Here is a 21671-nt window from a genome sequence, read left to right as displayed (position 1 = left end):
TTCGGACAGGGGGAAGATCCTTCCGAATGGGATTTCTGCCCCCGGGAGCAGTTCAATAGGGCAATCATAAGGCCTATGAGGAGGGAGAGTTTCTGCCCCCTTCTTACTGAATACGTCCAGAAAAGCGTGGTATTGCTCAGGCACGGCTTGTCGGGTTTCCTCATCCGAATCCAGACAGAGAAGGACAGAAGAGTCCCCGTTGGGGGTCGGGCAACAATGCCGGTGGCAGTAGTCCGAGGAAAATTCAATTACTCCGGTGGCCCAATCAATGCGTGGGTTGTGTGCCTTCAACCAAGGCATGCCTAGGATGATGGGGAACAGAGGAGACTGGATGACGTCTAGGCAAAGAAGTTCTTGGTGAGACCCGGCGATGACAACGGGTAGAGGACTGGTCTCCTGGGTTACTGGTCCTGATTCCAAGGTAGACCCATCGGCCAGGTATACCGAGAGCCCCTTCTTCCTTGGTCTAAGAGGGATCCTGTTCTTTCGGGCGAAGGACGAATCTACAAAGCCACTGCATGCCCCGGAATCAATAACCGCGTGGGTTGAGACAGTCCTTCCTGGAAGCTGTAAAAGAACAGGAACAGCTAGATGGGAGATGTTATCAGGCAACACAGGTGAGGGAACAGGTGGGACAAGGAGGCACTTACGCGTCTTAGCCGGGCAGGAACGAACAAAGTGCCCTGGTTCTCCGCAGTATAGGCAGAGGTTGTTGACCCGACGACGCTGGCGTTCTTCTGGAGTCAAAGATGGGCGGAGTAGCCCCAGCTGCATGGGCTCCGGGGTGTCCAATGTGGATGCGACTGGAACAGGCGGAGTTGGGTGACTAGGCACCCGTGGTAACATCCAAATCGGACGGGAAGTTGCGGAAGATCGTTCTTGGCGGCGCTCCCTCAAACGCCTGTCAATCTGGATAGAAGCGTCTATCAGGCCCTCCAGGGTCTCGGGAACACCCACACGTGCCAGCTCGTCCTTCAGAGCCTCGGAGAGACCCGTGCGGAACTGGTACCGCAAGGCCGCGTTGTTCCAATCTGTGTCTGCACTCCATCGTCGGAACTCGGAGACGTAGTCTTCCACAGGTCTGCGACCTTGTTGCAGGGCATGTAGGGCTGCTTCAGCAGTTGCGGCTAGTTGGGGGTCCTCATAAAGCCTGGACATTGCCTGGAAGAAGATGTCCATGGAGTCTAAGGACGGGTCCTTCCGTTCCAACAGACGATGTGCCCAGGCCTGGGGTTCGCTGCTTAGCAGGGAGATGACAAATCCCACTTTTGTCGCCTCAAGGGAGAATGTCCTGGGTTGAAGGGCGAAATAGAGTTCGCAAGAGTTGCGGAACGCCCTGAACTTGCTCCGGTCTCCTGCGAACCGTTCCGGAGTTGGGACCCTGGGTTCAGGTGGGAGCATCACGACTGACGGTGGGGCATGAGCCCCAGGAGCCACTGGTGCAGAAGCGGATAGCGCCTGGATTTGTTCCTCCAGTCTTCCGTAGCCCTCTTGTAGGTTCTTAACTGCCTGGGTAAGGCCGGCCAGGTGATGGCAGAGCTCGTCCATGGGGGAGGCTCCCTGCGCAGGCTCGGACATGGCTGTCCAGTACTGTCACGTACCTAGTTGTTGAGCCTGGAATGCAGGGAGCGGCCCCTCGTATCCCCTGGTTAATGAACCCCTGGAGGTGGAGACAGGTATTCAATAGCTCAGGGGGCACAAGTGCCTGGCAGGTAGTACTGGTCCGGATAGTCAGCTGGGCACCGACAGCAAGTTGGTAGAGTAGGTGGCGCTTGACTGTAGTAGGCAGGCACAAGTGCGGGAACTGGCTGGAGAGCAGACGTCCGATAACACAGGAACTCAGACGGACAACAGGAACAGCGGAGTCGGGTACAGGCCGGGTCAGCAGGAATCGATCAGCAAGGTACAGAGGATGAGGCAGAGACGTGGTCAGACAAGCAGGGGTCGTAGACAGGCAGCAATGGATCAGGGTCAAGGAATAAGCCGGATATCAGGAACCAAGGTAACGGGTACAGATACTGATAGCAAGATCACGGACACGCTGTAGACTGGACAGCACGGATAGAAGGGAGCCAGTGACTAAAGAAGACCTTAGGGCGCCAAACGGACGTACGACGGGTCAGCGCGCCCTCGCACGTACACGTGCACCCGTTCGTGACCTGCGTGCGTGTGTGCGCGCGTTCGCGTCGACGCGAAAGCGTTCGTTAGCTTTAGCGCGCGTCAAGGGGAAACGACGGACTCTCCACGACAGGTTTCGACGGGTAAGACTCCTGTGTTTGGCCGAAACGTCAGAGTGATCGTGACAGCCGGGTACAGCATACTGTAAATCAGGTTGAAATCCCTCAATCTTTTTTTTTATGGGCTGAAAGGAAGCTCTCTGCTTCTGGGTGGTTGCCGAAAAATCGGGGCCAGAGCCCGTTCTGGCTCCCCACAGGATATTCTCCCGGTCTCAGAAGTGCAGCACTTTCATAGATCTGGGGGGCTCCCTTTGGGGGCACCCGACCTGGGATACGATGCGCCCTTTCAATGGCAAAAATGTTGGTGAAAGTCTCAGGAGCCATTTGCTCAGTCAGCCATTTCTTTAGAAATTCTTCTGGGTGCTTCCCCTCCACTCCCTCAGGGAACCCCACCAGCCTAATATTGTTCCTTCTCATTCGATCCTCCTTGTCAGCCATCTTTAAAGTGTGCTCAGATAAAGTTTTCTTTGTCACCTGTGCAGCAGTGTCCAAAGGCCTGACAATATCTTCCAAGGAGGCAACCCGGTAGTTAGTAGTCTGTGCCTTCTCCCTTAACTTCTGCATGTCATGCTTCATGAAGGAGAACTCCATTCTGAGCTCCTCAAAGTGATCGATCAACTTGTTCTGGCACCACTATATGGCCACCATTATCTGGGTCAAGGATGGATTATCCTCCCCCTCCACCTCATTGTCCGCTCTGGCCCAGTGATCCCTCTGTCTGTCCAGAGATCTCCCCCTTCTTATCTCTGCTTCCCTCTGGGGTTTTGGACTCACCATGTCCTGTGGGGGAGACGCCTGTTGCTGGGTCTCCACGGATCTCTGGAGCGGCAGCCATTTCCCCTCCTCCTGTGTTCCAGCCCCATTTTGAGAGCCCCATGTGAATTGCGCCAGCCGATCTCCAGTCGATTTAGGCCAGGCGAGGCCATATTTCACCATCCAGGGAGGTGCCCGAGGGGTCCCAGCACACATCCCCAGCAGTTCAGGGCACAATTTGGGTGCCGCTCTCTCAGGATTACTGCAGGATAGTCAGTCTGCATATGGAACTCCGGTCCGGCACTCCTCACATGTTGTGCACTGGCTCCACCCCACAGAAAGGTGAGTTTACAATTTTCCTTATTCCTGGCGCATCATGGCAGCATGCAAGGGGGGCAGAGTCACACTGGGATCACCGGTACTTTAACACTGGGGTCGCCGAGCATTAGCACTAAAGTGCCGCTCGTTTTAGCGCGGCTTTAGATGTGCTTTTCAGCTGCTAGCTGGGCGCTTTTAACTCTCGCTAGCGGCTGAAGAAGGGGTTAAAAGCGCACGTGTTGCGGCGCTTCTGAAGTGCTTTTCAGGTGCTTTGGAAGTGCTGCCCATACATTTTTCATAACATCCCGCAAGAGCAAGCCCAGTGTGAAAAATCACTCTGAAATGAATGGGAAGCGGTTTTCAGGCGTTATTTAAAGGCCATTTCCAGCGCTAAAACGCCTGAGTGTGAAGCCAGGCTTAATGCTTTATTCAATTCCCCAGAATATGTTTACTAAGAACCAGAATTGATAGCTGTATCTTGGAATGCTAAAGTGTATTTCTAACTAAAACTTTTTTTTTATTAGTTTGGAATAGAGTAGGTGGTGCTCAGAAACCCTGTCAAGATTGTATTGCTGTCTGTATTTCCGCAAGGGGGTCATTCATCCTCTTCATAAGGGATCAGCTGAATTTACCTGGGTTCACTTCAGGGCAGGTTAATGGTAGTTAATGGTTCTTGAATGTTAAAAACTAGTAATTGCCTTTTTATGTGCTATGCTAGGAACTGTCAAGCAAATGGCAAGGGGGGAGTACAAAAGATAACAAAGAGGCAACACTTCAAAACCAAAACAAAATGGTTGAAAAAGAAAAAATACTTATCAAGTCCTAGTTCAGGACCTGATAAGACTCATAAGACTGGACAGGTTTTCCTTGGTTTGATATCAACTGCAGGGCAACTCCTCTTCTTTTGAGGGTGAGGGGGGTGTTGACAGAAATAATCTGACAAATGCAGCGGCTGAGGGGTGGCCATGAGATGTCACTGTGTTTACAATCATACCACGGGCCCTGTTTTCTATAGATATTAATGTCTTTGAATACCTTACAGTCTGCATATTATTGTCCAGCCTGTAATTACTATTTGAATGGATATAAATATAATAGGTTTCAGATGTCTGCTTTACCCAGGAGGGGTAATGTTCCCCGTTGGTTCCCATACCCTCTAATATAGGGGTGCTTGAACTTAAAACGCTGCTCTACAATGGCTATAAGTAAATATGTCCTCATTTTGGCAATGCTGTTATTATTTCAGAAGTTATGAAATACCCTGGAGTTATTGATTCTACCAGGGCAGAGAGACAGAAATGTGTACTGCTAAACACTCCAGCTAAGGTATTTACATTGGGGGTGATCTGTCATGATACATGTTTGCTTTTCTGATTTATCAAACTTGCAAGTTTGATGGTTTTACAAGGTCACCAAGATTGAAATGTGAATTCAGTTAATAGGCTGCAGAAGGTCTGCATGTGTCCTCTCAAGGAAGGGATAAGACTATTCTGGTATGCAGCCTAGTTTTTGTGGCATGTATTAAATGCTATCCTGGGGAGATGTACAAGGAATCACCGCTGTTCTTCTGTCTCCTTATTGTTACAAACTGTCATGGCTGTGTGGGACAACATGGTCGCCCATTTATGGTGCCCAGTACATTTTACCATTACACATACTGCATGTGTGGCAGCACAGAATGTGGACCACCTACTTGCTGCCACATATATATGCATGGCAGGTCATAAGGGGTTAATCTTGTAACTTGTAACTGTTCCTGCAATGTGTTGTTTTTACCAAATCCAGTAAAATGACTGGTATGGTATAGCTAAAGCTACAGGTAGACCAGCATAATTGTCAGCATTTGATAAAGTGCAATAAGTAATATTCTAGGTATGCCTGATGCTTGTGCTTTATGTTTATACAATCCAGAGAATGATGAATAGTATTCCAAACTTGAAGCTTGTCTTGTTGCAGGTGAAATTATTTCTGCCCTCACTGATACGGGACTCCTCAACACAACCTATGTGCTGTATACGTCTGACCACGGGGAACTTGCTATGGAACACAGACAGTTTTATAAGATGAGTATGTATGAAGGCAGCGCACACATCCCGCTTCTGATAATGGGTCCCAATATAAAACCTGGAACAACCATATCAAATATAGTCTCCCTGGTGGATCTTTACCCCACTATGCTTGGTGAGTACCTCTGAAGCCTGTGTAAAAGTTGATATTATTATAGGAAAGTAATCCCTCATGGTATAGCTGTGTGTATTTTATTTCTAGAATTATGAAAAGTTTTAAAAATTGCTAAAATATACTATGGTGTAATTGGCAGACACAAGCTAAACAATTAAAATAGATTTAATGCCAAATAATTTTTAGTTTTAGGGATAGGGTAAGGAATGGTAAAAAGCCCTGTAAGAGTGTATTTTTTGCTGTGTCCCATTGCTGATGATCTCTCTTTTTTTTTTTCAAAATAGTTTTTATTGAGTTTAGCGAACATACAACAATGTAAATACGCAGTAGGTACAAACGGTACTACAGGAACAGTAGTTATGATAGGTACAATAGGTACAATATAATGTTCATTTTAGTACATAACAGTCTATAATATCAGCCTATAATATCAGCCTATAATATCAGCCTATAATATCAGCCTACAATATCAGCCTATAATATCAGCCTATAATATCAGCTTATAAACAGCAATGATGGAAGGGCAAGAGATATAGGGGGGGGGGGAGTGGGAGGGGGGGAGAGGAGAGGGAGCTTAAGGAAAGGAGGGGGGAAGAGAAGAGGAGGGGGGGATAGAAGGGGAAGAAGCAAAAGAGGACGGAGAGTCATGGGGTTGTCTAGATTCAAAGAGTTAATCAAACATTGTGGTATTGGTCATACCATACCGACCAGGGATGCCAGAGAGTTTTAATGCGGTGATGATTGTGTTTCCCTCTAGAGAGAACAATTTCATATGTATAGTGCGTTTGGACTACCATGATAATTTCATCCAGTGATGGGGCTGCAGTTGTCTTCCATTTTCTTGCTATTAAGAGTTTTGTGGCTAAGAGAATGTGTGTGGTGATTAAACGTAGGTCTGATGGAATGTCGTTAATGTTAATATTGAGGATTGCCAGAGAAGGAGTTAGTGGAATGTGTAGGCGCAGAACTTCATGTAGTAGTGTTTCTACTTTGGACCAGACTAGTTTTATACGCGGGCATGACCAGAAAATATGTAGGAGTGTCCCAGGCAAGTTACATTCTCTCCAGCAAGTATGCGGTGTTTGTTTTGGCGATTCTATATGGTGTCAAGTACCATCTCATTGTAATTTTTTGGGCGAGCTCCCAAAGTGCGGAGCAAGCAGTGTATGTGTAAGTGGACTTAATTGCTTGTTGCCACTGACAATCTGAGAATTGTGTTTCAAGGTCTGTCTCCCAGTCTGTAAGGGGTTTGGACTTGTAAAACATGTGTTTTCCCTGCAAGGTGGAGTATACTATTGAGATCCCCTTAGAGATATGATCGTTAAGAAAGAGGAACTTCCAAATGTTTAGTGGTAGAGAACTTTCTAAAGAAGGGTGAGCAGCGAGGCAATGTCTTATCCTGTAGTATGTTAGATAGTCCGTCATATGGGTGGCCGACTGTTGTTGCTTGAGTGTATGCGAATTGGATTTAATTAGAGAGCGAAGTTCCGATGTGTAAGTTGCCATGGCCGATATCCAGACAGGAATGTGGAGGTCGGGAGTAAGTAGTTGTAGTGTTTCAAGGGGGATTGGAATGGGTCGTAGGGGAAGATTTGTCCAGTTAGTGTAGTGTAGTGTTCTCCAAGTTTTGACCGTGGCTTGTATGGTAGGTGAGTATAGAGATAATTGTGGAGTCTTAGTGGAGGTGCTAAACAGCCAGGTGGATAGATTAGTACCAGGTGTCACTGTGTTCTCTATAGCTCCCCACAGGGTGTTGGTGTGTGTGTTAAACCATTCTTTCGTTTGGGATATGATGGTAGCGATATAGTAATTCTTAATATCTATGTGTCCCATGCCACCTACTGATCTGTGTTTGATGAGCTTTGTGTGATTGCATCGTGGTTTCTTGCCTTGCCAAAGGAAGCGTGTTAATGCAGATTGTAGTGAATTAAGATAAGTAAGCGGTACTGGTATAGGCAGTGTACGAAAGACATATAACAGTTTAGGTAACACCATCATCTTGAAAGCAGCTAGACGACCTGCCCAAGAAAATTCATGTTTTGATATCTTTTCCATGTCTTGAAGTAGCGTTTGTTTGATGTCAGGATAGTTACGGGAAAAGAGTAATTTCGTAAATCTAGTAATATGTATACCCAGATAGGGTAAACCAGTGTCAGTCCAAGAGTAAGGGAACAAATTTCTAAGAAGGTTACCAGTGGTCGCATCCAAACCCATGTCTAGAATAACGGATTTATGTTCATTCACTTTATAATATGATAAATCACTAAATCTTTTCAATAATGATTGTACCGAAGCCAGGGAAGAAAGGGGGTCCGTGATCATCAATATGACGTCATCAGCAAATAAATTAATTTTGTGTTCTATTTGGCCAATGGTGAATCCTTTTATGTTGCAATGTGTTCTAATGTGTTCGGCCAGGGGTTCCATTATTAAGTTAAAAACTAGTGGCGATAAGGGGCACCCCTGGCGTGTGCCATTAGTGATCTGAAAGGGTCTAGATAACATTTCAGAGGTATATACTTGGGCAGAAGGTGACGAGTATAGAGCTAAAATTGCAGAGAGTATCGTATCTTGGAATCCAAACTTAAGTAGGGTTGCTTTCATATATTCCCAATGTACTCTATCGAACGCCTTCTCTGCGTCTAAAGACAGAAGCAGAGAAGGCGTTCTAGTGAGCTCAGCATGGTGTACCACATTAATTATTCTATGGGTAGCATCAAAGGCTTGTCTCCCCTTAGTAAATCCGGATTGGTCTCTATGTATTAAATGGGGCATTTAATCTATCAGTGTTTGCTATAAGTTTGGCGTAGATCTTGGTGTCTACATTTAGAAGAGAGATTGGCCTAAAATTCTGTGGATGTGACGGGTCCTTCCCTGGCTTCGGCAATGTAATAATTAGAGCAGATAGCTTTTCTGGAGGTAGAGAGGAGGAGGAGGCAGCGTCGTTGCATACTCTGGAAAAGTAGGGACTGAGGAGCGAGCTAAATTTTTTATAGTATTCACCAGTGAGACCATCTGGGCCTGGAGATTTGTTGGATGGCAGGGCAGAAATGGTGTTAATAATTTCCTGTGGTGTGAATGGAGCATTCAGTGACTGAAGTTGATCACTTGAGAGTCTGGGAAGTTTTATTTCTTGGAGAAAGGAGTCTATGTCCTGAGGAGAGGGTTGTGTGGTATTGGGGTCTGATTTTAAATTATAGAGGGATTCATAGTAGTGGCTGAATGCGTCTGCGATAGCAGAGGGATCTATTACTTTTTTGTTCGTGGTGGGGTGAAATAGAAAAGGAATTTTAGTCTTGGAGTAATGACCTTTAATTCTGGTAGCCATGGCTCGACCAGCTTTGTTACTAGTAGAATAATGTACAGCTCTAAAGTAAGTGTGTGCTTTTTGGTAATTGTCAAGTAGGTGAGCTTGTAGTTTTTGTCTAAGATGATCTAGTTTAAGTTTAGTGGAGGGGTTAGGATTGGATTGATTTTGGTTTTCCAGGGTTTTGATGTCTGAAGTAAGCGTGTCTAAGCGCTGTGATCTCCTCCTCCTCTCTTTGGCTCCCAATTGTATAAGTACTCCTCTTATGTACGCTTTATGAGCGTTCCAAAGTGTGAAATTATCATTAACAGATTCTTCATTGAGGGAGAAGTACTCCTCCAGTGCTTGTTTGAGGTGGTCTGAATATTGTGGGGAGTTAAGAAGTGAGGCATTAGCTCTCCAGATCCGAGTTTTGGATGTGGTCGGAGAGTCCTCCACAGTTATCATAACCGGTGCATGGTCGGACCATGTAATGGTAGAAATCTCTGAAGTAGATATACGGGGTAAAGTCCATTTGTCCACCAAAAAGTAGTCTATGCATGTGTAAGAATTATGGCGTGGAGAAAAGTAGGAATAGTCTCTTTCCGTGGTGTGATGACATCTCCAAACGTCATAGAGATCATTATTCCTTATGAAGGGTCCCATTTGAGAGGCAGGTCTAGTAGTGTGAGAGGAGGTATCGATGGTGATGTCCGGGACTATGTTGAAGTCCCCACAAATTATGAGTTGGCCACGTTTAAAATTATTTATTTTCTTCAGAAGCTTGGAGAGAAAGTTAATTTGCTTTTTGTTGGGAGCATATAGAGCCAAAATAGTATATCTGACGTTGTTTAACCACTTGCTTACAGGGCACTTAAACACCTTCCTGCCCAGACCAATTTTCAGCTTTCGGTGCTCTCACAATTTGAATGACAATTACTCAGTCATGCAACACTGTACCCAAATGAATTTTTTGTCCTTTTTTTCCCACAAATAGAGCTTTCTTTTGGTGGTATTTGATCACCTCTGGGGTTTTTATTTTTTGCGCTATAAATGAAAAAAGACCGAAAATTTTGAAAAAAAACGCATATTTCTTTGTTTCTGTGACAGAATTATGCAAATTATTAATTTTTCTTCATAAATTTTGGTCACAATTTATACTGCTACATGTCTTTGGTAAAAATAACCCAAATTAGTGGATATTATTTGGTCTTTGTGAAAGTTAGAGAGTCTACAAGCTGTGGTGCGAATCGCACAAAATTGATCACATCTGATGTACTGGTGGCCTATCTCGCTTCTTGTGACCCGAACAAGTCAGGAAAGTACAAATACCCCCCAAATGACCCCTTTTTGGAAAGTAGACATTCCAAGGTATTTAGTAAGAGGTATAGTGAGCTTTTTGATGTTGTCATTTTTTTCCCACAATTCTTTGCAAAATTAAGATTTTTCATTTTTTTTTTTTTTCTCCACAAAATTGTCATTGTAATAGGTTATTTCTCTCACGTGGCATGTGTATACCACAAATGACACCCCCCAAAAAATTCTGCTACTCCTCCTGAGTATTACAATACCACATGTGTGGGACTTTTTCACAGCCTGGCCACATAGAGAGGCCCAACATGCAGGTAGCGCCATCATGTGTTCTAGGAACATAAGTTACACATCTAACTTGTTGACTATTTATTACACTTTTGAAGCACCAGGACAATGACACGTGACACTGATGACAGATGGCACTGATACGTGGCAATGATGACAGGTGGCACTGATGACAGATGGCACTAATATGTGGCACTGATGACAGATGGCACTAATATGTGGCACTGATGACGCGTGGCACTTATACGTGGCACTGATGACACGTGGCACTAATACGTGGCACTGATGACACGTGGCACTGAAACGTGGCACCGATGACAGATGGCACTAATACGTGGCACTAATATGTGCCACCGATGACAGATGGCACTAATACATGGCACCGATGACGCGTGACACTGATGACAGATGGCACTGATAAGTGGCATTGATGACACGTGACACTGACAACAGATGGCACGTGACACTGACAGGTGGCACTGATGACAAATGGCACTGATACGTGGCACTGATGACAGATGGCACTATGTGGCACTGATGGCACGTGGCACTGACGGCAGGTGGCACTGACGGCAGGTGGCACTGGGGGCAGGTGGCACTGGGGGCAGGTGGCACTGACGGCAGGTGGCACTGGGGTGGATGGCACTGGGGGCAGGTAGCACTGGGGTGGATGGCACTGGGGGCAGGTAGCACTGGGGTGGATGGCACTGGGGGCAGGTAGCACTGGGGTGGATGGCACTAGGGGCAGGTAGCACTGGGGTGGATGGCACTAGGGGCAGGTAGCACTGGGGTGGATGGCACTGGGGGCAGGTAGCACTGGGGTGGATGGCACTGGGGGCAGGTAGCACTGGGGTGGATGGCACTGGGGCAGATAGCACTGCTGGGGGCGGATGGCACTGCTGGGGGCGGATGGCACTGCTGGGGGCGGATGGCACTTTTTATTTCATTTTTTAAATTTTTTTTTCTTTCCAGAATCAGAACGGCTGCCGCTGCAGCCGTTCATCTCTCCCCTCTCGCACTGTCTGTGCGAGGAAGGAGAGCGGCGCTGCGAGATGATCTCATATGTTTACATATGAGATCATCTCCCATTGGACACGCCGATCACGCTGTAAACGGCCGCTGTGATTGGCCGTTTACAGCGATCTGTGTTTGCCTGTCCCCGGGGGACACGGCGAACACAGAACTTCCGCGATGCGCGCCCGCGGCGGCGCGCATTGCGGAAGTAAACATCAGGCCGTCCAGGGACGACCGCCCGAACGAACGCGCCTGCTCTACGGCCGTAATTCGGCTATAGGGCGGGCGCGAGGAGGTTAAAGAGCAATCTATTGCAAGATATCTGCCATTGGGGTCAACTAGGCTATCGTGTAGTGAAAAGGAGAGTGTGTTTTTAATTGCTATTAGAACTCCGTTTCTTTTTTCAGGTCCCGAGGCTGGAAAAATATTGGGGAAGTGTCTATTGGTACATGGGGGTTCTGCATTGATTTTAAAGTGTGTCTCTTGAACGCAGAGGACATCACAGTGAGAAGATATTGCAGTTTTCCACAGAGACGACCTCTTGGCTGGGTGATTAAGACCCTTAACATTGAGAGATAAGAATTTAGGCATTCTGTGCAATGGTGAAGGAGGGTCGTGAGAGGTGTAGTAGTACTGACAGTTGACGGCTTATCAGGTATTGTCGGTGTAGAAGTTGCGAAGACGGTGGATCCACTGGTCGGTTGATGGAGCAGGTGCGGAAGTCAGTAGAGGTCTGAGGGTTGTGCTCTCCAAGGAAAGAACGGGTGGGGGAAAAAGCGGACAGTTAATATACACAAGCTGAAACAACAATAAAAGCGAGATAAAAACAATGGAAGGGAGGTGCGATGGTGAGGGGAAGAAAGGTAGCGCTCGGTAGTAAGGTGGTAGGACTACCTAGCAATCTGTGGGGGTAGTGTTCGTGAACAATCTGCAACGAGCAGGCACTGGAACGGAGGTTACAGTGGATTTCTGAACAGTGATACCACTAATCTCATGTGCATTGGCTGGAGCGGATCCTAGGATCAGAAGAGCCATGGCGTTGGGTTGCAGTATGTTGCTGCTGTATTGGCATTATTGGTTCAGGGACAATGCCCCATTCACGGAGAAGCTGTATACCTTCTTCAACTGTATGGATGCTGTATTTCTTTCCATTTCTGTTGATCAGGAGTTTGGTGGGGTAACCCCATTGATATGGAATCTTGTGGTTATTTAGTGGCTTAGTAATGGTGTGTAGTTGACGCCGTTGCTGACGCGTGTACTGGGATATATCTGCAAAGAATTGCAGGTTTTGGTATGGTGGAGGAAGATGTTCCATTCTCCTGGTTTTGGCTAGAAGCATATCTTTGGTGTGGAAGAAATGTATTCTCATGAGGGTATCTCGTGGGACCTCCACAGATAAGTGATGTGGTTTCGGAAGTCGGTGAATACGATCGATGACCGTTTCAATTGGGGGTAGCTCAGGCAGAATTGAGGAAATCATTTTTCTAGCATAGGATTGTAGATCTGAGGGTAAGATTGTTTCGGGTATCCCCCTGATTTTTATATTGTTGCGCCTCGAGCGGTCTTCGAGGTCCGCCATTTTGGCGCGAACCCATTGTTGTTCTTCTCTGGTGTGGTCGTGAGCATCGACTAAATCATTAACTGTGACAGCCATTGTGCTCATCTGCTGTTCAAGAACATTTACTTTGCTGCTCACAGTGACCATTTCAGATTTGAATGCTGTGACTAGAGAGGTGATATCAGAATGTAAGGAGCTGTGTAGAGAGATCAGCATGTCTTTTAACATGGTGTCTATCACAGGCTGATTAGCAGTGGGGAAGGCCGCAATAGGGGAGGATGCTGGTGTCTGTGTGAGGAGACTGTCCAGAGTAGGCCTTACCTCCAGAGCTGGAGTAGTAGTAGTTTCTAGTCTCATTCGTGACTTAGCTGGGCTGTTGGATGCTGACTGGGGTCCCTGGGATGATGTGGAGTTTACATCTTCGTCTTGTGCCTGCGTGTTCAGGACGTCCGCATCAGGCAGATCAGTATAGGCCTGTTCGTTGTGCTGTGAGGTATCGCGGGCGCCATTTTGAGAGCTCCCGGAGGAGAAGAAATCCGTCAATTTCTTCGGATTTCGGTACTCTTTTCGTTTCCGTGATGTTCCGTTCTGGTTCCCGAACATGTGGGGATCCGGTTGGTTCATTTTTTAGCGGTCGGATTAGCAGTATACGGCCGTTATCATCCGTTCAGTGCAGGAGCTGAGGATTCAGGCTTCCATTCAGCTCGGCAGTTGGCCACGCCCCCCTGATGATCTCTCTTTTAATCCTGCTGCTACAGTCCCTTCCTTACAAGTGGTGGGGGTTCTCTCTAGTACAGTGTGGTCTTACCAAGCATCAATTCACACCCATCTAGGGAGCAGGTTCTCAGACTCTTTGCTTCTCTGAGTTTTCTCCCCCGATTGTAGTCAGCTACGGCAGGGAATCTGTTCATCCAGAAGCAACTGAGTCTCTGATAAGCACTCTTTTACTGGGCAGCACAGCATCAGATAGCTCCAGCAAAGACTCTGGCTAAACATTACAGTTCCCCCTTCACTGCAACCTTTGGTGTTCTTTACTTAGTGCAGGAAATGGTTGCAGCAACACATGGTCCCTACAATGGCTTGCCCCCTGCATTCTCCAGGATTAAGGCACAACAGGCCTCCCTTTTTCAGCAGCCTAGTTGACTGTCCCCTTACTCTGTTACATCAGTCAATCACTGTTTTCTGGGATTGAATTACATCCAGCCAATATAGCTGCCTACTGCACTGGAGATACTCCATAAAACATTGCAAAGTGGTCTCCTTAAAGATGGCTGCTGCACTTCTGTATGAATATTCAGTTTAATCCTGTCCACACTACTGAAGGATGATACAGCAGCAACAAATAAAAATGTTCCACAGCAGTTATCCCCTACAATTATACTTTATATTTATGAAGGAAAGCATCATATACGGGCAAAACAGTAAATTGTAGTAACTGAACAAGATCTCCATACAGTTTCCTCTATCTAGACCATCTATTCTCAACTGGGGTGCCGTCTGAGTTCATCGGGAGTGCCGCAGTATCCTGGTTGAGAAGTTTCCCCATCCATGGCTCTGCAAGTTACTGTCTGCTTCCACTCTGCTGATGCACAGTTCAGAGCACCACTGCTCTCAGCCTTATATAGTATATAGGGCTGGGACAGCCAGAGCTCCAAACTGTATGTCAGCAAAGTCAACCCCAGCACATCTGGAACTCTTCTGGGGAGAAGGAACCCTGCTCTCCACTGTCTCAGACTATTTATCCCTATATCAGCCCACTACTGGACATTTCCTTTCCAGCTTTTTTACATTTTTTTTTACTAACGTTTACTTTTTATCACAAAGCTATCATGGCATAACGTTTGGTCACGTAACCCCCTATAAGCATTTAAAGGGGCAGGTGTGGGACAGATTTTTGCAAGCAAGAAAAACCTGATTGTGTTCTTCTGACCCCTCACCACTCTACCCAAAACTTTAAAAAAAGTTTTGGCTTTAGATACAATTTAAGCCAGACGGAGGAGGTAAATCTTTGTGGTTAAAGATTTGCGCTGACATGAGGTGAGATAAAACAAAAAAAAACTCCCTGTAGGTGACTCCTATCCCCTTATATATATTATTTAGATATGTAACTTATTCTAGAATGACATCACCCGCATCATTTTCAATAGTAAAATAATAAAATGCTTTTGTCTAACTCATTAGTGTTAGTGAGAAAAAAAATTATATTTAACTGAGAAAAATAAGACTTTATAGCAAATACAAAGGTGAACTTGGCCTGATTCTCTCATAAATGATTATCTATGCTACAGTTAAAGTAAAACAAGGGTAACATTTTTTTCAGTTCTAGATAGATTTGTGAGAAATTAGAATACATGTCAGGTTTTCATTGCTGTTTGTTTTCCCTTTAGTCCTGGCTCACACCAGTGTGACTTGTCATGCGATTGGACAGTTCAAAATTGCATGTAATGGAACTGTTTCAATCATTCCGACCCTTGTACACGTGGTCGGAAAATCTGACAGTGTGTGGGCTCCATCGGACTGTTTCCATTGGAATGTCCGACCAACAAAGTTTGAGAGCTGGATATAAAATTTTCCGACAGCATGATCCGATCAGACTTTGTCCGATTGTTTGTAGAGAATTCCGATCGGACAAAGTGTCACGCATGCTCAGATCAAATTACGACACCAAAGCTATTGGCTACTAGCCGCAATGTAGTCCTGTCGTAACGAATGAATGTCATCACGTTCTGAACAATCAGATTTTCCGACAACTTTGTCCCACCGTGTGTATGCAACACCAGTTTCGGACAAAATCCGTCTGAAAAAATCCAAGGATTTTGTTGTCGGAATGTCCGACCGTGTGTACACGGGCTAACGCTGTATATTTCACCATCAGATTGCTCATAATCAAGGAGGAAGGAGGGGGGGGCGGGGGGGGGGAAAGGGCAAATTAAAATAGCATATAAACAGTCACAAGAGGAATAATTACAAGAAAACAAGTCATAGCTTATGAAATTCCATATTATGTAGTTAAAAAAACAGCAACTGTAGAGCGAATGGACGAATAGGCGACGCGTTTGGGGAGCAACGCTCCTTCCTCAGGCCTAGCATGAACGGGAGCCATATGGCCAGGAAAAGGCAGTGAAGCCTTTTGGTTTCACAGCCGGTTCCTTACTGCCCATGTGCAAAGTGTGCTGCTCTTTCTGATCGGTGGTGGGGGAAGGAGAAGAGGGGCCAAATTTAAGAGTGACCTCGCCGCAGCGAAATCTCACGGAAATGGGAATTGTTCACCCTTGAAAGATGCCAAATGTGGAACCGGAGGGGGGGGGGAGCAGATAGAGGCTTACATGCTTCCTAATGTTTTTCTGGGATTGTAGGGTTCATTTTCCCTCCAGATCAGTGGCGGCTGGTGTCTTTTTTTGGGGGGGGGGGGGGCGGCAAAGAAACTCCTCCCCCCGGTTGGCTGCTATTGTCATATTGTCACACAACTGGGTGGGCTTGGAGCACAGTGCTCTATGTCCCCCGTGCACCCATGCGCCCCTAATGGTTGGGACGCCACTTTTTCAGATAGGTGGCTTTAGATTGTTCAGTTGATTTAAATATAAGGGACCATGTTGGCACTCTAAGTATGATTATAATATGTCCACAGGGACTACAGAATTGCAAATGCACCTGTTTATGTAATCCAAATGAATCAGTCACTGCTGGATTATTTTGTATTTTTTTTATTGGAGTGATTTATTTTTTTTGTTCTGTTCTATTTTAGAAATTGCAGGTTTGCCTGTTCCTCGAAACATAAGCGGTTACTCCCTGGTGCCATTATTATCTACAACATCACAGAATGAGATGCTGCCCGATTTGCATCCTAACTGGGCACTGAGTCAGTTTCATGGATCTAATGTAAACGCCTCAACCTACATGCTTCGAGATAATTACTGGAAGTACATAGCATACTCGGATGGTGATTCAGTCTCTCCCCAGCTGTTTGGTACGTTGGTTGGACTGCATTCTTAATCTTTGCCATTAAGCTTGACTAATCACAGTTATTATAGCTTGTTCAAAAATGAAATCTAGAAAAGTTTATGAAGTCTATTTGCTAACATTATAAAAATTTGCATTATTCATTCATTTATGCTAGGTTCACACCTATGCGTTTTTTGAAGGCCACATTTGCGTGGACATGGCAGCCCGTTCAAATGAATGGGCTGCCGTGCCTGTGTTTTCGCAAAAAAAAGATGCATGCACTTTTAAAAAAATGCGCCCGTAGGGAAATCACACGCAATGTTACATGCTTTTTTGCAGAGCAGTGCGTTTTCACTGTGGATGTGGGAATTGCTGCGATTCCTACACCCACAGAAATGTGAACCAAGCCTAAGATCCCTTTCACACCGAGGCAGTTTTCAGGCATTTTAGTGCTAGAAATAGCCTCTGAAAAGCACCTGAAAACTGCCTCCCATTCATTTGAATGAGTGCTTTCACACTCGGGTTCACACGCGGCATCTTTGGGGCTGGTTTAAAGTGCTGTAAAAAGCCCTCCAAAAACACCCCTGCGGTTGAATTGAATGGACAGCGCTTCCAAAGCGCCTTAAAAGTGTTTCTAAAGTGCTGTAAACGGGTGTTTATTGGATTTTTTCATCACATTTAAAAAAGTGCACAGCTAGAGCACCGCAAAAACGATCGCTTTAGCACTGTTTTTTAGTGGTGCTTTAGTGTGAAAGGGATCTTCATGTGCACATCAGTGAAAATTGACAATCAAAGTGGTTATAAACCCTTACAGACCACTTTGACCTACAGGTAAGCCTAGATTAAGGCTTACCTGTAGGTCCAAGAAATATCTCCTAAACCTACACGGTTTAGGAGATATTTGCAAATGACAGGCCCCGCCTGTCAGACAGCGGCGTGCAGGCGCACTAAGCCTGCCGCTGCATGCGGGGGGGGGGGAGGGTGAGGTCATCGCGGCTCTGGCCAGTAACAGCAAAGTCACTCCAGGTATCATGTCCCAGGAGGATGATGAGAGTCGCTTCGGGGGGCTTCCATCTCAGGTAAGTTATACATAATGGGCTAGCATGCCTTGCAGGGTCTATTTTTATTTTTATTAAGGCTTTACTTCCTCTTTAAAGTAACAGTAAACTCTGATTTAAAAAAAAATTCTATTCAAGTATGTATTCTTAACACTAACAAGTACATTCCTGGGATTGTTCACACCACAATTTCAGTGTTCCCGGATGCAATTTTCTTTTAATATACTTTTATTGAAATTTTCATCATTTAAATGTATAGAAATTTACATAAGAGAAGGACGCAATTTTCCATTTTCATGCATTTTTAATGTATATTTTGATGCATTTTCAGTGCACTCCAGTACGTTTCTTTCTTTTTTTTTTATGAACACTTGAACATTTTTACATTAGAGCAATGTGTGATCTGGAGTGTTTACATGCATTTAGACACAGTCTGTGCGAAAACAATCACAGCATTCTGTACTTTTTTTAAAAGCACCAAAACTAGGGTTGCCACCTGTCCGGGATTCACCTAGACAGTTCAGGTTTGGAATCATGTGTCCAGGTTTCAGACTGCCTGGAACCCGGACACATTATTCAGACTGGACTATGGCTTCCCAGCAGGGTTGCTGGTTACGGTTGTCTATGCCGAGAGTGTGTGTTATGCCGCGTAAACACGACCGGACTTTGCGGCAGACTAGGTCCGATGGAATCAGTCCGTCTGACAATCCGATTGTGTGTGGCCTAATCCAATTGTTTTTCATTTAAAAAATCCGGTGGACCTAGAAATAGAACATGTTTCAAATCTGTCTGAAGGACTCAATCCCTATCGGGAAAACTGTTTGTCTGTATGCTGGCCCGACGGACCAAATACAACGCAAGGGAAGCTATTGGCTACTGGCTATTGAACTTCCTTTTTTAGTCCCGTCTTATGTCATCACATTCAAAATGAACAGACTTTCGAATGGACTTAGTGGGCAAGTCCATTTGTTCGGAAGTCCATTGAAACTCTGCCGAAAGTCCGTCGGGAAGACTGTTGGACCTAGTCTGCCAGAAAGTCCAGTCGTGTGTACGTGGCATTAGACTCACTTTCACACTGCCCAAAGCCAGCACTAACAATCACCCCCCCCCCCCCCCCCCCCACAAACGCACACACACAGATGGGAGAAGAGAGAGGGCTCAATCTGCTTCTCTTCCTCCCACCACTACACCTCTGTGTCTACCCAAACTCCAATGCCCGGTGCTGCGCCTCAGAAAAGCAAAGTGGGGGCTGAAAATTTGAAGTTCAGCAGCCTCAGATACATCTGGGTGAAAGGGGCTGACTGCCAAGGGGTGAGTGAGCTCACCACCCATCCCTGTCTGTGACTGAAGTCTCCCCCCTTCTCTCTCCTGCCTCTGAATGAGTACATAAGGTAAATCAGAATTCTCAGAGCACCCCTTACATCAGAGTTCACCTTTACACCAGAGGCCACAGTGTTCTCCCCTACATTAGAGTCCTCTCCTTAAATCAGAGTTCTCAGTGCCTCCCCTTAAATCAAGGTTCCAAGAGCATCCTTTATGTTAGAGTCCCCAGAGTTCTCCCTTACATCAGAGTCTGCAGAATCCCCCCTTATAGTGAAAGGGAACTCTGTGAGTTCGGATGTAAAAGGGGAACTCTTGTTATTAACTTCATATGATCAGAAATGTTAGTTAATATCAAAATATATGTATAGTTTATACTATAAAAAAAATTGGTGTGCATCGCTAAAGTGTTCATGTTTGACTTGAAGAAAAGGTGGCAGCCCTAACCAGAACTGAATGCACTGGTGTGAACTAGGGTCACTGGAAAACATGACATTTACAGTACATGCGTTATGGATGCATTTAAAAAAGGCGCTGGGAACCATCCCTTTATTGCTCTCAGCCTTCTTCAAATCTCTAAATGTCTTTTTTGCAGCTGTATTCTGACTTCCTGATGGAGAGTGGCTACATTCATTCTCCATGGTCTCACTGTATATAGGAATGGAACCACCCTCTCTTGCTCACTCTTGAGATGGACTAGAAATTATAAGGGATGTGTTGTGTGCATAGGGCAGTCCACATGGCTGCAACTACTCATTCCAAACATACAAAAGTGAGGGGGAAAGAGAGAAGTTTAAGAGCTCACCGAGAGCATTACAAGGAGGCAGAAAAACAAAGTAAGAAATGATTTGCTGAAAAATAGATTACAAGGTCATTAGGTAGTAGGTGTGCATACCTCCCAACTTTCTGAGATGGGAATGAAGGACACCTATTAGCAAAAGTATGTAGGCATAGGACACACCCCCTGCCACGCCCCCTTTAAGGAAAAATGTATTGGTTCGTTAAACCCCCAAGTGCTTTTTTTACCACTACTATTCCTTTATACTGGCTTTTCAAATTTACAAATTGCGCAATTTAGAAATTGGATGAAAAATGTAGCACTGTAAAACACATTTTGATATATAAATAGTGCATTTTATATACAACTATATAGATCAGACCAAAATGAGGGACAAATGAGTAGGAAAGAGAATTATAGAGACTTTGTTCCAAATCAAAGACAGTTTCTCGAAAATCAGAGATAGCTGGGAGCTATGGCGTGTGTATGTATTATTTTTGGAGAATAAAGCCTTATATAGATGGAGCGACTTTCTTTGCTGCAACCAGGAGTTATTGTGTTCTCTACCAGCGGGGGGGGGTGTTGGGAGGTGTCCTGGCCGGGAGAACACAGTGATTATTGCTGTAGCTGCTGCCAATAATCGCATGAAAAATCCACCAGGTTGCTTGTACTCAAGTTGATCGATCAATCAACTTGGGTTCAATCAGCCTGCCCATACATGGTTTGAATCTCTCCCAATCCCTGCTGAACGGCCGAGATCCAAACTGTCTATGCCTTGCTTAAGGATATCCATCATGCTGTGTACACACGACCGGACTTTTCAAAGGACTATGTCCGATGGTCTTCCCGACAGTCTTCCCGACAGACTTTCGGCGGAGTTCTGACGGACTTTCCAAACTAACGGACTTGGCCACACACAAGCACACCAAAGTCTGACGGAAGGAAGTTCATAGCCACTAGCCAATAGCTGCCCTAGCGTCAGTTTTAGTCGGACTCGCATACAGACAAATGGATTTTTCGACCGGACTCTAGTTTGTTGGAAAGATTTGACACGTTTTATTTCTAGGTCCGTCGGACTTCCGTCGGAGAAAAAAAGTCCGCTGGAGCCCATAAATGATCGTAATATCCAACGGATTCACACGGCATTAGTGTCACTTTTAATCTTGAAATCCCACACAGGGAGCATAGCTTACATTCTCAGTATGTTCATCCAAGCATTGCTGTACTGCATAGCCACCAATCAAACTCAAGCCTTGGATGTGTATTTTTCTAAATTTTATTCTGGAAGTGGTAGTGAAAGTAACAGAAAGGGGGTCATTTTCACAGCGTCTTCAGGAGGTATATAACTAGTGCCCTACTTTAATTTTCACTTTTATTGATAATAGCCTCTAGGGCAAACAGAGAGGGTGAATCTCCCTGACGGGAACAGACAGGAATACAAAGCCCTCTCCACTCTATCTAAAACAAAACAAAACATGTTTTGCCTTCAGTTATTCTTCAAAGCGGGATTCCGCTGTGTTTTTTTTTTTTTACCTGTGTCACTGGTGGGCGATTCCTACCGTGTCTTAGCAGTCACGATCGGTGTGTTTTTGACCCCCGGCGTGATGATTTTATTGCATAGGAAAAC

At 45.5% G+C, this 21671-nt stretch overlaps 2 protein-coding genes across 2 annotated transcripts in view; both read left to right on the top strand.

Annotated features, from left to right (window-relative positions):
- RFESD (Rieske Fe-S domain containing) overlaps positions 1-21671 on the top strand; it is a 278054-nt gene that overhangs the window by 104091 nt on the left and 152292 nt on the right. The window lies entirely within an intron of this gene.
- The window catches only part of ARSK (arylsulfatase family member K), a 145465-nt gene that overhangs the window by 77406 nt on the left and 46388 nt on the right, over positions 1-21671 (top strand). The window contains exons 6-7 of the mRNA XM_077462371.1: positions 5265-5489; positions 16692-16913. Coding sequence (XP_077318497.1) covers positions 5265-5489; positions 16692-16913 — 447 coding nt within the window. The remainder of the gene's footprint in view (positions 1-5264; positions 5490-16691; positions 16914-21671) is intronic.

The sequence above is a fragment of the Lithobates pipiens genome, unplaced genomic scaffold (genome assembly GCF_037356315.1).
Source record: "Lithobates pipiens isolate NorthernLeopardFrog02 unplaced genomic scaffold, aLitPip1_a1.2 Scaffold_3, whole genome shotgun sequence".
NCBI lineage: Eukaryota > Metazoa > Chordata > Amphibia > Anura > Ranidae > Lithobates > Lithobates pipiens.
This window is presented reverse-complemented; position numbering and strand designations above follow the sequence as displayed.